Raw genomic sequence first — 17549 nt, 5'->3', positions numbered from 1 at the left:
AAAGTCCCTCAAACAATTTTAGAAAGTCAAAATTTTAGATTGAGAGCTATTTATATTGCTATGGAGGTTCTGGATGTGACAGAAAGATACCTACATCTCAATGTAATATTAAAAAAGCACCCCAAGATTTGGCAAGATTTTTCACCATGCTGGTGAGTTTAAATCATCAGGACCTAAATGAGACCAGTTATACATATTATAAATCATTTTCTAAGGGTTTATCCCTGGGTTCATCTGGGTATATTTTATTTACATATTTTTTTAAATGCAATGCTTAACTGCTGGTATATACAATTTGTATATAACATTATTTTAATGCTCCTTAAAACACTTCCTATATCATTTTGTTATATAGTTTGCTAAGTTTAAAACATCTTTCATTCAATTTACTTATAAACATAATTATGTTGACAATTTAAAATCAAGTTTGTATATTGCTATATTCTATGGTACCACTCCTCTATAAGGCACTTCAACCAATGCTTATGACATTAAAACTGATGCTTAATATCAACCCCCGTCTTTTGCAAAGCTTTTTTTTTTATTTCCTTATTTTATATTTCTTTGCTATTTGCAGTTTTTGTTTTTTTATTTTAGGTTCGGGCTATTCACCACAAGAAGACGATGAGGATTTATATGCACGCAATAGAAATGGCGGTAAAGGAGATTGCTTTGCTTAATCTGCATGCCTTGCATTTGCCATAAAAAACTGCATTGATATCATGCTTAACAAAGACTTATTCTTTATTACTTATTGTTCCATACCAGACAAGCATCTTGCAACGGTTCTATAAGCTTATAAGACGTACATGAGACTTTTATATAATCATTGTTTTGTTAATGGGTGAAAATGACCTCCAAGCTCAGCCCACAGCTTTCTTCTTGTGCAGTTAGTTGTTTTCTTGTATGAAAATTTAGCAGTGCATGTTTAATATTTTTCAGTTAGCTATTTCAAATTGCACATGCACAAATCAGCGTGTGCGAGTAGGAAAACCTGTTCACGAATCAATCGTGATTGGAGAAACTTAACATACCAAAATATACACGCAGTAGGTGGAAAGAAAGCTGGGCAGATAGCTCATCGTGCTAATGCACTGTTGCAGAGAACTGTGGCAACCCGAGTGTTGCAGGTTCAATCCCAAGGAGGTCCACTCAGCCTTTCATCCTTCCGAAGTCAGTAAAATGAGTACCATTGATTCGGTTAAGTCCGAGGTTGTGCGCTATAAAAGTATCCATTATTATTATATTGGCGGAGCTTGGTGGTCATTTTCGCATCCTAATAAAAAATGAATGAATGTTCCATGTACTTCTTACAAGCTTATAGATGTGAGACCAGTTGCAGGATGCTTCTCTGATAGGTAACAATAAGTATTGGGTCTAGACTGTCCCTTTAACTATAAGTTGCACTAAAGGCTAGAACAAGTAAAATATAAATAATTTAGCTTTTGTACAAAATAATAATGCTGGTAATAAAATTTTGACATTGTGGTTTGCTGAATTAGTTTGTATCTCAATTGTTTTACAGATTATCTGATTTATATTTGTTTTGTAGAAATAGTTACATATTCTGAAGTCATTATGTTTAATGTTATATTTTGTTACTGCTTAGAAAACGTCCATAGTTGCAAACTGTTGTAGTCTTAACATGTGTATATAATCAATATGTTTATTGTAAACAATTTCTGATATATTTCTGATATATTTACTAGGATTTTGTGGGCAAGTTTCTATTTGACTTAGCCATGGGACAATCCCCTGGTTTTTCATTTTAGATTTTAAATATCAGATGTTTACATCAAGCCCAATTTATGCCAAATCAATCAGTAGATTGAAAAATATTACCAAAGTAATTAAGTTATTGCCTCATCTCCTAACACTCTTTGTGATCCTTGCTCGCCATATGTGACCTAACGAAAATCTTTACGTTCCTTCTTATTTGAAGCCTTAACTATAGCTATCAAAGATAAAGTCTATAACCTTACAGTGTCTATAGAAAACACAGGTAGTTTAGTCTTGATCACTCTAAAGTTTTAGGTTAAACAGCCATGGAAATCCCCTTATTGCATTCATTTATGTTTGGCCTCATCATACCAAATTCGGATTATCCTAATTTGTGAAGGTATAATCTAGATTTTATTAAAGACACAGAGACGAGTATTTTGTTTTCTTTCTTTTACTACTTACAATGCAGTTTTAAAAGTATACAGAAAATACAAATAACTGACAATATTTGAAAATGACAGAAAACATCAATGTACAGACCAGTGTCCAATAAAAAGGGGAAACTGGTTAGACTAAAACAAATTGACCAATCAGCTTAATCTTAGAGACCATAAACTGTCCAATATCAAACAGCAAATCCTCTTTCTTAGAAGCTTTTGAAGGAGCAAAGTCCATAACAAACAAATAACTAAGGCCAAAAAGGCAACAAAATGAACTGAAGAGAAGAATCCAGAAGAAAATGACCATCCATAAAGAAGTATCCAAACGATCTGAAGAACTTGAAAACCAACTGGAACGTTGCAAAACTGGAACAAATTTGATTGAAGTGAGGACTTGCAGTTCAAATGAGAATGAACAAAACCACTTGAAACAAGATCCTGATTATGGATTAGTAACTAAAACAAATGTACAATAAAATATGATTAATAAAATGTTAAAACATAAGAAGGGAGGGAAAAAACACAAATCAATGTAGAGGAGGGAAAATGCTTGTCCCTGTGTCTTTAATAAAATCTTGATTATACCTTCACAAATTAGGATAATCCAAATTTTATTACAAAACTAAAGACTCATATTTTGCTAGTTTAAAGCAAACTAACAAAATAAATTAAATTAATAGAGGCATGTTCAATGGGTTTAAAATAAAATTGTTTAAATATGGAATCTGAAGACTAGTCAGCTGCATCCAAAATTTGTTGAAGGGTAGCAGCTTTCAAAAATGCTTTAGAAGCAGCTGATCCTCTAACAGAGTGAGCAGAAAAAGATAAATCAATACCGGCTTCACTCATCACCCATTTAACCCACCTAGCAATAGAGGTAGATGACACAGGACAGTGAGGAGGGACAAAAGATAACAAAAGTTGATTAGAAGAGGAAGTACGAAAAGAAGAAGTTCTACGTTCATACTCTTTGAGACATAAAACCACACAGAGAAAAGGTTCAGAAGGTAAATAAGGGTAGAATATAGAAGTTGAAAAAGATTTAGTTCTTTTAGAGATAAAGAAAGTAACACCTTCAGGAGTGAAACGTTTAGAGTTGAAATCTAAAACTCTAACATCAGAAACTCAGCGAAAAGAGATTAAAGACAAAAGAGTAGCTAATTTGGCAGAAAGTTGTTTTAAAGATAACGATTCATTAGAAGGCCAAGATTTAAAAAGAGAAAAGATAAGGTCAACATCCCAAAAAGAGGAGTATTTAGGAGCAGGATATCTTAATAATAGTTTAATTGCTTTCATTAATTTGCAAACTAAAGGGTGTTAACCCGCGGGGAAAATTATTAATAAAAGAATGTTTATCAGAAATAGCTGATCTAGAAACATTAATAGTCCTATATGCTAAACCTGAATCAAAAAGGGATGTGAGAAAATTAATAATCACAGTTACATCAACTGAAAGGGGATCCAAACCTCTCTCCAAGCACCAGCCAGACCATCTGGACCATGTGGAAAATTAGTATTTTTTGGTACCAGGGGCCAGAGAGTCTTGAAGGAGTGCCTTAGCTTGTTGTGATAAGCCTTGGAGAGATGAAGATTGCCCGAAATTGACCAATCTATTAGACGAAGAGATCCGTGAATGATAAGATCATGAGGCAGACCTTCTGGATCTGTCAAAAGAAGAGGGAAAAGAGAAGAAGAACAGGATGGTTGACAGATAATTCTAGGAGGGATTGGTACCATGGTTGTGAGATGACCAAAGGGAAGTGATTAGAAGAATTGAAAGGAGATCCCGTCAGACTACTGAGATAGTGCTCTGAATTATGGAAAATGGAAGGAACGCATAAGCTGTCTGAAGAGGCCAGGGGTGGAGAAATGGATCGATCGCCAGGGCATCTGGAACTGGACGCCAACTGAAATAGGGACGAATCTGAAAATTCAGTCTCAACGCAAAAAGATCCATCGAAAAGGGACCTCTGAGAGACTGAAGCGAATGAAAAACTTATGTGTGAAGTTTCCAATCGCTTAAGTCTGTCAGATAATGAGAACCCCAATCCACTGCGACATTGGATAAACCTGGAATATATTCTGCTTTGACAGAAATATTTCTGTCCAAGCAAAGGTGAATGAAATCTTTCGTAATAGATACATCTCTCAATTTTGTGTCACTGAGACTATTCAAATAACGTACTGCAGAAATATTGTCCAGTTTGAGTAAAATGGCCACAGGAAAAGAATCTTTGACAAAACTCTTGACTGCAAAAGAGCCTGCCAAAAGTTCTAAGCAGTTTATATGAAAACTTTTTTCTTCCGAAGACCATTTTCCACCTGTAATTGAGGGACCGCACTGAGCACCCCAGCCTGAATGACTGGCATTGGATTCTATAATTAAATCCGGAGCGTTCCCAAAAATGGCTCTCCCGTTCCAAGCTTCTATATGGGAGAGCCACCAAGAAAGTTCTTCTTTGGCTTCTGAAGATAAAGGAATCAGATGGGAATATGAAAAACCCTTCTGAAAATGAAAAAATGTAAAACCTTGAAGTTCCCTGTAATGAAGATGAGCAGGAAAAATAGCCTGCATAGAGGATGAGAGTAACCCAACTATTCTGGCTATAGTCCTGATGGGAACCAAGGATAAAGAAAGAGTTTTTGAGATTTTTTTCTTGATATTTACAATTTTCTCTCTGGGTAAACTGAGTGTAGAATTCAGTGTGTCTATTTGAAAACCCAAAAAGGTTAAAGATTTGGTAGGGGAAAGAACAGATTTCTCTTTGTTGACTAAGAAACCTAAATTCTCCAGAATGTAAATAGTAAGCTGGAGCTGAGATTTTAAAATAACAGAACTCTGATTCATAATCAAAATATTGTCTAAATAAATAAGACGAACACCTCGTAATCGAAGCCAAGTAATTATAGGTTTAATTAATTTGGTGAAAATCCAAGGTGCAGAGGAAAGACCGAAAGGCATACAGGTAAAACTCCATAATTTGCCTTCCCAAATAAAGGTGAGAAATGTCCTGTGTTCCTGAGCTACAGGAACTGTAAGGTATGCATCTGTCAGATCTAATCTGACTATAAAATCGATGTCTAGAAGGCAATCTCTGAGATGAATACCCTCCATTTTTAAATGTTGATAGACAACGAAGGCGTTTAAGGATCTTAAATTTATAACTGTCCGAAATTGGCCATTTTTCTTTTTTACGAGAAAAAGATTGCTTAGAAAACAATTTTGTGGATTTATAACAGATTCTATGGCTTGTTTTGATAAAAGGCTTGATATTTCGTTTTGAACCAGAATTCTATCTGAAACTGAAAATTTTATTGGAAGAGGAAGAGAATTTTGGATAGGAGGAGAAATAAAATCTATAAAAAGACATGAAACAGTTTGAAAAACCCATTAATCTGTTGTTATAAGGTTCCAATTGTGAGCAAAAAGAGCAATTCTGCCTCCTATAATGTTTTGGGAAGAAACATGAAAGGAAAGAAAAAGATTTACCTTGAGGGGCACAAGATCTTTGCCTTGAGCGTTGAAATCTGGGATTCCATGGTCTCCCTCTGGAAGAGAAGAAACCAGAGGTTGTTGTATTCTGGAATTGTCTTTGTTGAAATTGGTGTTGTTGATTTGCGAATTGATTTGCGTAATGAGACCGATTGGGTTATGATGCACGGCCGGGAAAATGGCCTCTTCCTTTCCCGGCCTGATCAGAAAAATGATCTTGATAAAAGATTTTCTTCATGGATGTTCTAACTTTGTTCAGATTAGAAAAAGTATTGACATAATTATTTTATTATTTTCCAAACAGTAATCTATTGGTGTCAGAATAAATCTCGTTAACTGCAAAGTCACAAACTCTAGGGTCAATCCTTCTGAGAAAATTTCTTCTACGCAAACTAAAGGGTGTTAACCCGCGGGAAAATTATTAATAAAAGAATGTTTATCAGAAATAGCTGATCTAGAAACATTAATAGTCCTATATGCTAAACCTGAATCAAAAAGGGATGTGAGAAAATTAATAATCACAGTTACATCAACTGAAAGGGGATCCAAACCTCTCTCCAAGCACCAGCCAGACCATCTGGACCATGTGGAAAATTAGTATTTTTTGGTACCAGGGGCCAGAGAGTCTTGAAGGAGTGCCTTAGCTTGTTGTGATAAGCCTTGGAGAGATGAAGATTGCCCGAAATTGACCAATCTATTAGACGAAGAGATCCGTGCATGATAAGATCATGAGGCAGACCTTCTGGATCTGTCAAAAGAAGAGGGAAAAGAGAAGAAGAACAGGATGGTTGACAGATAATTCTAGGAGGGATTGGTACCATGGTTGTGAGATGACCAAAGGGAAGTGATTAGAAGAATTGAAAGGAGATCCCGTCAGACTACTGAGATAGTGCTCTGAATTATGGAAAATGGAAGGAACGCATAAGCTGTCTGAAGAGGCCAGGGGTGGAGAAATGGATCGATCGCCAGGGCATCTGGAACTGGACGCCAACTGAAATAGGGACGAATCTGAAAATTCAGTCTCAACGCAAAAAGATCCATCGAAAAGGGACCTCTGAGAGACTGAAGCGAATGAAAAACTTATGTGTGAAGTTTCCAATCGCTTAAGTCTGTCAGATAATGAGAACCCCAATCCACTGCAACATTGGATAAACCTGGAATATATTCTGCTTTGACAGAAATATTTCTGTCCAAGCAAAGGTGAATGAAATCTTTCGTAATAGATACATCTCTCAATTTTGTGTCACTGAGACTATTCAAATAACGTACTGCAGAAATATTGTCCAGTTTGAGTAAAATGGCCACAGGAAAAGAATCTTTGACAAAACTCTTGACTGCAAAAGAGCCTGCCAAAAGTTCTAAGCAGTTTATATGAAAACTTTTTTCTTCCGAAGACCATTTTCCACCTGTAATTGAGGGACCGCACTGAGCACCCCAGCCTGAATGACTGGCATTGGATTCTATAATTAAATCCGGAGCGTTCCCAAAAATGGCTCTCCCGTTCCAAGCTTCTATATGGGAGAGCCACCAAGAAAGTTCTTCTTTGGCTTCTAAAGATAAAGGAATCAGATGGGAATATGAAAAACCCTTCTGAAAATGAAAAAATGTAAAACCTTGAAGTTCCCTGTAATGAAGATGAGCAGGAAAAATAGCCTGCATAGAGGATGAGAGTAACCCAACTATTCTGGCTATAGTCCTGATGGGAACCAAGGATAAAGAAAGAGTTTTTGAGATTTCTTTCTTGATATTTACAATTTTCTCTCTGGGTAAACTGAGTGTAGAATTCAATGTGTCTATTTGAAAACCCAAAAAGGTTAAAGATTTGGTAGGGGAAAGAACAGATTTCTCTTTGTTGACTAAGAAACCTAAATTCTCCAGAATGTAAATAGTAAGCTGGAGCTGAGATTTTAAAATAACAGAACTCTGATTCATAATCAAAATATTGTCTAAATAAATAAGACGAACACCTCGTAATCGAAGCCAAGTAATTATAGGTTTAATTAATTTGGTGAAAATCCAAGGTGCAGAGGAAAGACCGAAAGGCATACAGGTAAAACTCCATAATTTGCCTTCCCAAATAAAGGTGAGAAATGTCCTGTGTTCCTGAGCTACAGGAACTGTAAGGTATGCATCTGTCAGATCTAATCTGACTATAAAATCGATGTCTAGAAGGCAATCTCTGAGATGAATACCCTCCATTTTGAAATGTTGATAGACAACGAAGGCGTTTAAGGATCTTAAATTTATAACTGTCCGAAATTGGCCATTTTTCTTTTTTACGAGAAAAAGATTGCTTAGAAAACAATTTTGTGGATTTATAACAGATTCTATGGCTTGTTTTGATAAAAGGCTTGATATTTCGTTTTGAACCAGAATTCTATCTGAAACTGAAAATTTTATTGGAAGAGGAAGAGAATTTTGGATAGGAGGAGAAATAAAATCTATAAAAAGACATGAAACAGTTTGAAAAACCCATTAATCTGTTGTTATAAGGTTCCAATTGTGAGCAAAAAGAGCAATTCTGCCTCCTATAATGTTTTGGGAAGAAACATGAAAGGAAAGAAAAAGATTTACCTTGAGGGGCACAAGATCTTTGCCTTGAGCGTTGAAATCTGGGATTCCATGGTCTCCCTCTGGAAGAGAAGAAACCAGAGGTTGTTGTATTCTGGAATTGTCTTTGTTGAAATTGGTGTTGTTGATTTGCGAATTGATTTGCGTAATGAGACCGATTGGGTTATGATGCACGGCCGGGAAAATGGCCTCTTCCTTTCCCGGCCTGATCAGAAAAATGATCTTGATAAAAGATTTTCTTCATGGATGTTCTAACTTTGTTCAGATTAGAAAAAGTATTGATATAATTATTTTATTATTTTCCAAACAGTAATCTATTGGTGTCAGAATAAATCTCGTTAACTGCAAAGTCACAAACTCTAGGGTCAATCCTTCTGAGAAAATTTCTTCTACGCTCAGTATATATAGCCGAATTGGCATTACCTAAAAAACTAAGCATTCTTTGGAGCCATTCTCTAACAATGACTGGATCTAACAATGAATTATCATAAACTGCTTGTTCTGATAAGTCAAAAAGTTTGGATAAAGGACCTATTGTATCTATTTTATCCTGGCATATTTTCCATGCCCTATCCATCCCTTTTTTAAGCTTAAAACCTGGAGAACCTATACATTTTAAAATCTTTGGGTCAACTTCCGGGGTACAACCATCATTATTAGTGATGTCGCGAACCTAAAAATTTGGGTTCGTGAGCGGCGGACTCGAACTTCCGCAACTGTTTGCGAACCGGGCGAACCGCCATTGACTTCAATAGGCAGGCGATCTTTAAAACCAACAGGGACTCTTTCTGGCCACAATAGTGATGGAAACGTTGTTTCAAGGGGACTAACACCTGGACTGTGGCATGCCGGAGGGGGATCCATGGCAAAACTCCCATGGAAAATTAAATAGTTGATGCAGAGTCTGGTTTTAAGCCATAAAGGGCATAAATCACCTAACATTCCTAAATTGTTTGGAATAACGTGCTTTAAAACATCAGGTATGATGTTGTATCGATCAGGTAGTGTAAGGGTTACGCCCACTTCACAGTGACAGAACAAACTCCACGTTTAGAGGTACAGTCTAGACCAGAATTTTTATTGTTTTAAAAGATAGATAATCCCTTTATTACCCATTTCCCATTTCCCTGAATGACTGGCATTGGATTCTATAATTAAATCCGGAGCGTTCCCAAAAATGGCTCTCCCGTTCCAAGCTTCTATATGGGAGAGCCACCAAGAAAGTTCTTCTTTGGCTTCTAAAGATAAAGGAATCAGATGGGAATATGAAAAACCCTTCTGAAAATGAAAAAATGTAAAACCTTGAAGTTCCCTGTAATGAAGATGAGCAGGAAAAATAGCCTGCATAGAGGATGAGAGTAACCCAACTATTCTGGCTATAGTCCTGATGGGAACCAAGGATAAAGAAAGAGTTTTTGAGATTTCTTTCTTGATATTTACAATTTTCTCTCTGGGTAAACTGAGTGTAGAATTCAATGTGTCTATTTGAAAACCCAAAAAGGTTAAAGATTTGGTAGGGGAAAGAACAGATTTCTCTTTGTTGACTAAGAAACCTAAATTCTCCAGAATGTAAATAGTAAGCTGGAGCTGAGATTTTAAAATAACAGAACTCTGATTCATAATCAAAATATTGTCTAAATAAATAAGACGAACACCTCGTAATCGAAGCCAAGTAATTATAGGTTTAATTAATTTGGTGAAAATCCAAGGTGCAGAGGAAAGACCGAAAGGCATACAGGTAAAACTCCATAATTTGCCTTCCCAAATAAAGGTGAGAAATGTCCTGTGTTCCTGAGCTACAGGAACTGTAAGGTATGCATCTGTCAGATCTAATCTGACTATAAAATCGATGTCTAGAAGGCAATCTCTGAGATGAATACCCTCCATTTTGAAATGTTGATAGACAACGAAGGCGTTTAAGGATCTTAAATTTATAACTGTCCGAAATTGGCCATTTTTCTTTTTTACGAGAAAAAGATTGCTTAGAAAACAATTTTGTGGATTTATAACAGATTCTATGGCTTGTTTTGATAAAAGGCTTGATATTTCGTTTTGAACCAGAATTCTATCTGAAACTGAAAATTTTATTGGAAGAGGAAGAGAATTTTGGATAGGAGGAGAAATAAAATCTATAAAAAGACATGAAACAGTTTGAAAAACCCATTAATCTGTTGTTATAAGGTTCCAATTGTGAGCAAAAAGAGCAATTCTGCCTCCTATAATGTTTTGGGAAGAAACATGAAAGGAAAGAAAAAGATTTACCTTGAGGGGCACAAGATCTTTGCCTTGAGCGTTGAAATCTGGGATTCCATGGTCTCCCTCTGGAAGAGAAGAAACCAGAGGTTGTTGTATTCTGGAATTGTCTTTGTTGAAATTGGTGTTGTTGATTTGCGAATTGATTTGCGTAATGAGACCGATTGGGTTATGATGCACGGCCGGGAAAATGGCCTCTTCCTTTCCTGGCCTGATCAGAAAAATGATCTTGATAAAAGATTTTCTTCATGGATGTTCTAACTTTGTTCAGATTAGAAAAAGTATTGATATAATTATTTTATTATTTTCCAAACAGTATTCTATTGGTGTCAGAATAAATCTCGTTAACTGCAAAGTCACAAACTCTAGGGTCAATCCTTCTGAGAAAATTTCTTCTACGCTCAGTATATATAGCCGAATTGGCATTACCTAAAAAACTAAGCATTCTTTGGAGCCATTCTCTAACAATGACTGGATCTAACAATGAATTATCATAAACTGCTTGTTCTGATAAGTCAAAAAGTTTGGATAAAGGACCTATTGTATCTATTTTATCCTGGCATATTTTCCATGCCCTATCCATCCCTTTTTTAAGCTTAAAACCTGGAGAACCTATACATTTTAAAATCTTTGGGTCAACTTCCGGGGTACAACCATCATTATTAGTGATGTCGCGAACCTAAAAATTTGGGTTCGTGAGCGGCGGACTCGAACTTCCGCAACTGTTTGCGAACCGGGCGAACCGCCATTGACTTCAATAGGCAGGCGATCTTTAAAACCAACAGGGACTCTTTCTGGCCACAATAGTGATGGAAACGTTGTTTCAAGGGGACTAACACCTGGACTGTGGCATGCCGGAGGGGGATCCATGGCAAAACTCCCATGGAAAATTAAATAGTTGATGCAGAGTCTGGTTTTAAGCCATAAAGGGCATAAATCACCTAACATTCCTAAATTGTTTGGAATAACGTGCTTTAAAACATCAGGTATGATGTTGTATCGATCAGGTAGTGTAAGGGTTACGCCCACTTCACAGTGACAGAACAAACTCCACGTTTAGAGGTACAGTCTAGACCAGAATTTTTATTGTTTTAAAAGATAGATAATCCCTTTATTACCCATTTCCCAGTTTTGCATAACTAACACATTTATATGTGTTTATGTTACAACAGATATGAGTGGTGGCACTGTGGGCAAGTGGGCCGGCACACACGCTGGCAGACAGGCAACTGCAATTAGATTACACTAGCAGACTGATGTTTCACAGTCAAAATTTTTTTTTTAAATACTTACACTACTGTTATAACAAATATGATTGGTGACACTAGTTGGCAAGTGGGCCTGGCACACACGCTGGCAGGCAGGCAACTGCAATTAGATTACACTAGCAGACTGATGTTTCACAGTCAAATTTTTTTTTTAAATACTTACACTACTGTTATAACAAATATGATTAGTGGCACTAGTTGGCAAGTGGGCCTGGCACACACGCTGGCAGGCAACTGCAATTAGATTACACTAGCAGACTGATGTTTCACAGTCAAAAAAGTTTTTGTTTTAAATATTTACAATACTGTTATAACAAATATGATTGGTGGCACTAGTTGGCAAGTGGGCCTGGCACACACGCTGGCAGGCAGGCAACTGCAATTAGATTACACTAGCAGACTGATGTTTCACAGTCAAAAAAGTTTTTGTTTTAAATATTTACAATACTGTTATAACAAATATGATTGGTGGCACTAGTTGGCAAGTGGGCCTGGCACACACGCTGGCAGGCAGGCAACTGCAATTAGATTACACTAGCAGACTGATGTTTCACAGTCAAAAAAGTTTTTTTTAAAAATATTTACACTACTGTTACAACAAATATGAGTGGTGGCACTAACTTGGCAAGTGGGCCTGGCACACACACTGGCAGGCAGGCAACTGCAATTAGATTACACTAGCAGACTGATGTTTCACAGTCAAAAAAGTTTTTATTTTAAATATTTACACTACTGTTACAACAAATATGAGTGGTGGCACTAACTTGGCAAGTGGGCCTGGCACACACACTGGCAGGCAGGCAACTGCAATTAGATTACACTAGCAGACTGATGTTTCACAGTCAAAAATTTTTTTTTAAAATATTTACACTGCTGTTATAACAAATATGATTGGTGGCACTAGTTGGCAAGTGGGCCTGGCACACACGCTGGCAGGCAGGCAGGCAACTGCAATTAGATTACACTAGCAGACTGATGTTTCACAGTCAAAAAAGTTTTTTTTAAAATATTTACACTAGTTTTACAACAAATGACTCTGAGTGGTGGCACTAGTTGGCAAATGGGCCTGGCACACACGCTGGCAGGCAGGCAACTGCAATTAGATTACACTAGCAGACTGATGTTTCACAGTCAAAAAAGTTATTTTTTTTTAAATTTACACTACTATTACAACAGATATGAGTGGTGGCACTTAGCAAGTGGGCCTGGCACACACGCTGGCAGGCAGGCAACTGCAATTAGATTACACTAGCAGACTGATGTTTCACAGTCAAAATTACACAGGCAAAAAAAAGATGTTCTAGCCCTAAAAAGGGCTTTTTGGGGTGCTGTCCTTACAGCAGAGATCAGATGGGTCCTTCAGGACTGTAGTGGACACTGAATACACTAGCCTAGCTATGAATTTCCCTATAAAATCAGAAGCAGCTACACTATCCCTCCTCTCACTAAGAATGCAGGATCAGAATGAATCTAAAATGGCTGCTGCCCAGGAGCTGGGAGGAGCTGGGAGGGAGTGTCTGCTGCTGATTGGCTGAAATATGTCTGCAGACTGTGAGATACAGGGTCAAAGTTTACTCAATGATGATGAATAGGAGGCGGACCGAACATCGCATATGTTCGCCCGCCGTGGCGAATGCGAACAAGCTATATTTACCGGGAACTATTCGCCGGCGAACTATTCGCAACATCACTAATCATTATTAGGGAGAATAGCTCTGGGGCATTCTGCCCTCATTTTGATACGAGAATCTCTTTTTAAGGGTTTTTACATAACTGAAAATCAATGAACTCTGCATTATCTGAAGATGGACACCACTCAGCTGATCTTGGATGATGTAACTCATCAGCATCAAATTTGGGATTACCTAAACATATCATAAAATTTTCCTTCTTTAGAATCAAGGTGTTTAGTCTTTTTTTTTTTTTTTTTTTTAAATCTGTTATTAACTGTTAACCTTTGGTGAGGCAGAAGAATCCTCAGAAGAAGGTTGAGTAATATAATCATTAGAATGATCTGAATCCAATGAAGAATCAGAATTATACTCAGTAGAAGAATAAATGTCTAAGGCATTTTTATCGGCCAAAGCATCTCCCATCAGTGACCTCTTGGGAGTAGAGAATTTAGCAGGTGTTTTCCTTCCTTTCCTGCAAGGAACAAAAGAGCCAGAAGCAAATTGGCGAGATTTTTTAACCAACTTTTTACTCACTTATTGAAGTTATTGAATAAAACTAAAAATTAATAACAAGGATTTACCCCAAAGAAATAAAATTAATTAACTAATAATTGGACACCAAGAGAAAAATACAATTAAATAAATAAATTATAAATTTTTTAGAAAATAAATGCTAATAAAACTGGTCACTAGATGGAGACAAAAACTATAAGATCATTTTTTTTAAAACCAGGATTGAAAATAAATACTTTGAGACACTTTTGAAACAAAATTGCAGCTGCAAAGTTGAAATAACAAGCTGTTGTGAGGTAAAAGAGGACAGAAATGACGGAGGCGGATCTAACTACGCAGTTAGAAATGGAATCTACTGCGCATGCGCACGCACCTGACACAGGCTGAAAATGGATGTCGATAGAGCTGAAGGACAAACTGGAGCACATAAAAAAGGGGTAACTAACGAAGAAACCAGATAAATTGCAAAACAGTAAAACCAGATGGTAAATAAAACCAAAATAAAGGAAAAAGGGGTAAAACACAGAAATGAAAACAGGTATAAGAAAAAACGGAAGTAGGAAATAAAAGATAAATGGAAAACTAATCAACAATTAAGTATTACATAAAATAGAACCAACAAAAAATGAAATTAAATAAAATAATCCAAAATATATGTTTATTAGTAGAGAGTGAAACACAATACTTATCTTCCTTCAAGCAGTAAAAGAAAGAGAGGATTTGCTGTTTGATATTGGACAGTTTATGGCAATTAACACTTTGTTCTGCATTTGTAGACTCAACACTTTAACTCAAACGTGTCTTTTTTTGGGTCTGACAATATAACCAGAGAGATAATTAGAAGTCATAAATTCATATAATTAACATAACTCTATATAATAATTTTGGGGGCAGTTATAGCCTGAAATAAGCTCTTGTTAGCATTTTATGTACGTTACCTTGGGCCAAATTTTTTTTAAAATTGCTGTTGCGTTCTTTAGAAGCAAAAACACTCCTAAAATCCTCACCTGGTATCTATTAACCCCTTAAGGACCAGCGACGTACCCTGTATGTCACTGGCCTTTTTTTGTGACTTGATTGTTTTATAGCGCGGTCTTGCCACCAGCGTTGAGACTGCTCTATTCCACAAAGCCTGCTGGAGGGAGGGTATTAATAGCGTCTTCTTGCTAGACTTGTGCTATTATGTCCTGAAAAAACCTTTAACGACCATTGACATACAGGGTACATTGTGGTCATTAAGGGGTTAAAAGGTAGAATCTTGCTAGTTTTCACATGAATCATTAAATTAATTTATTTTTCAGGCGCAATCATTATTTTACTACGTTCTAAACTTTCAATTGTCCCAATTAAACATCTAATAAAATTCCACTGAGCATATATGCCCAACAGCCCAACCTATCCATATCAATAAACAGACTGATGAATACAAGTTTGTAACCACTGCGTTATGGTCAGGAAATACAACATAGCCTGCTATCCATTTATTTATTATATGCCTTTTGTTCCTCAGCAACATAAGTCATGGATCACTTAAAAGAAAAAGCTACAGCTGTTTTATATTTCTAAGTTACTGCAATGCTATGGTATATTTTATTTACGCAAACAGAACCAATGCATTTAAAGGGGCAGTCTTCTCCAGAATTTGTATTGTTTAAAAAGATAGATAATCCCTTTATTACCCATTCCCCAGTTTTACATAACCAACTCAGTTATATTAATATAGTTTTTACCTCTGCGATTACCTAGTAGCTAAGCCTCTGCAAACTGCCCACCTTATTTCAGTTATTTTGACAGACTTTCATTTTAGCCAATCAGTGTATATACTTAAAGGGACACTCAAGTAAAAATTAAACTTTCATGATTAAGGTAGAGCATGCAATTTAAACAACTTTAAAATTTACTTCCTTTTAAGGGCGAGTAAACCTACAAAATAATGTTATATAATTCTGCACATAGTGCAGAATTATATAACATTAGCTTAGCACCAAGTTTATAAATCAAACGATTGCAAAGATATTATATTCCAAAATGCAATTTTCCTGACTGCCGCTCATGGTTCTACTGAGCGGGTCCTAATTTGCATAAGTGCATCGCGGGCCATGCTTTCTAGTCATAGCCGGCCCGATCACGCCATTAAACTGAATGTAGCTTGCTCCCGCTCTGGTCTGGAAAAATTGCATTTTGGAATATAATATCTATGCAATCGTTTGATTTCATAAACTTGTGTACACAGTCTTTTTATATTTCCACTTTTTGAGTCACCAGCTCCTACTGAGCATGTGCAAGAATTCATAGCATATATTTGTATATGCATTTGTGATTGGCTGATGGCTGTCAAATGATGCAGGAGGAGTGGAAATAGACATAACATTGAAATTTGCAGAAAAACAAATCACTACTCATTTGAAGATCAGGCTAAGTGAATTGTCTTTTTATCATGCATTTCTTGATTATGCAAATCTACTATATTTACTGGTTCTTTAATAAAGCCCAATACATTTGCATTTCCAAGGACTGGTGCTAGGGTGTCCAAGAAGTGTCAAACTGAAAAAATAAATTACAATTTAACATATGTTTTAATAAATTAATATATCAACTTTTGTGCACATTATGCTATGGCCAAGTAAAAGTGTCTTGAATCTACCTGCTATGAATGGACAAATGCTTTGGCACATTCATTAAAAATAATAGAAGCTTGCCTGATTTTTTTTTAAATGTCAAATAATTGACATTTGTTTTTACAAACTTATTTATATATAATACATCATTTTAATATTTTGATATATTTGAAAGCTACTTGGCATCAACTTCAGCATAAGCATATGAAAACATTGAGGAAAAGATTAAAAGTGGCACAATAAAGTTAACGCGTGTCGTGATAAGCAATATCACTACAGTGCTAACTTGCGCGTATATTACAAGTTGAAAGTAAATGGGTGCAATTTGCATTTGTCGGGTTATTGCGACTGAAGACCTAGGGGCTCGCCAGAAACACGTTAGTCTAAAGACCGCTGCTCCATAACCTGTCCGCCTGCTATGATTAGGCGGACAGACATCGTCGCAATTCAACCCGATCGAGTACGATCGGGTTGATTGACACTCCCTGCTGGTGGCCGATTGGCCGCGAATCTGCAGGGGGCGGCGTTGCACCAGCAGCTCACAAGAGCTGCTGGTGCATTGCTGAATATGGAGAGCGTATTGCTCTCCGCATTCAGCGAGGTCTGTCGGACCTGATCCACACTGTCGGATCAGGTCCGACAGTCCTTTGTTAAATAGGCCCCCTAGTGTAAAGTTTAAGGGGTAATATTTAATAATGTCTTTTAATATGTATTTGTGATGGTTGTGCACGGGATTGAATCTGGGACTCAAGGTTTGCAGCCTTTTACTCTATCGCCTTTGCCACCAGAGGGCTCTTGTATTCTGTATTCAGGCTAGCTCTCTGGCTCCATCTGCTTGCTATCTGCATGTAAATACGCAATCAGCAATGCCTCACAGGCCACTCCATGCCCTGAAATTGTGGTTAATTCACTCTGTTTGTGCCTCTGACCTGTGCCTATATTCAAGTTGTTCTGGTGGATTTCTGGCTCCTGTACCCGGTTTTCCTTCTGACCTTTCT

The 17549-nt window shown here is 36.7% G+C and overlaps 1 protein-coding gene across 1 annotated transcript in view; it reads left to right on the top strand.

Moving 5' to 3' along the window:
* SRPX (sushi repeat containing protein X-linked) overlaps positions 1-17549 on the top strand; it is a 244242-nt gene that overhangs the window by 101523 nt on the left and 125170 nt on the right. The window contains exon 2 of the mRNA XM_053706469.1: positions 598-657. Within this exon, the coding sequence (XP_053562444.1) occupies positions 598-657 (60 nt within the window). The remainder of the gene's footprint in view (positions 1-597; positions 658-17549) is intronic.

The sequence above is a fragment of the Bombina bombina genome, chromosome 3 (genome assembly GCF_027579735.1).
Source record: "Bombina bombina isolate aBomBom1 chromosome 3, aBomBom1.pri, whole genome shotgun sequence".
In the NCBI taxonomy this organism is placed as follows: Eukaryota; Metazoa; Chordata; class Amphibia; order Anura; family Bombinatoridae; genus Bombina; species Bombina bombina.
The sequence above is the reverse complement of the archived record's forward strand: the minus strand, read 5'-3'. Positions and strand labels throughout refer to the sequence as shown.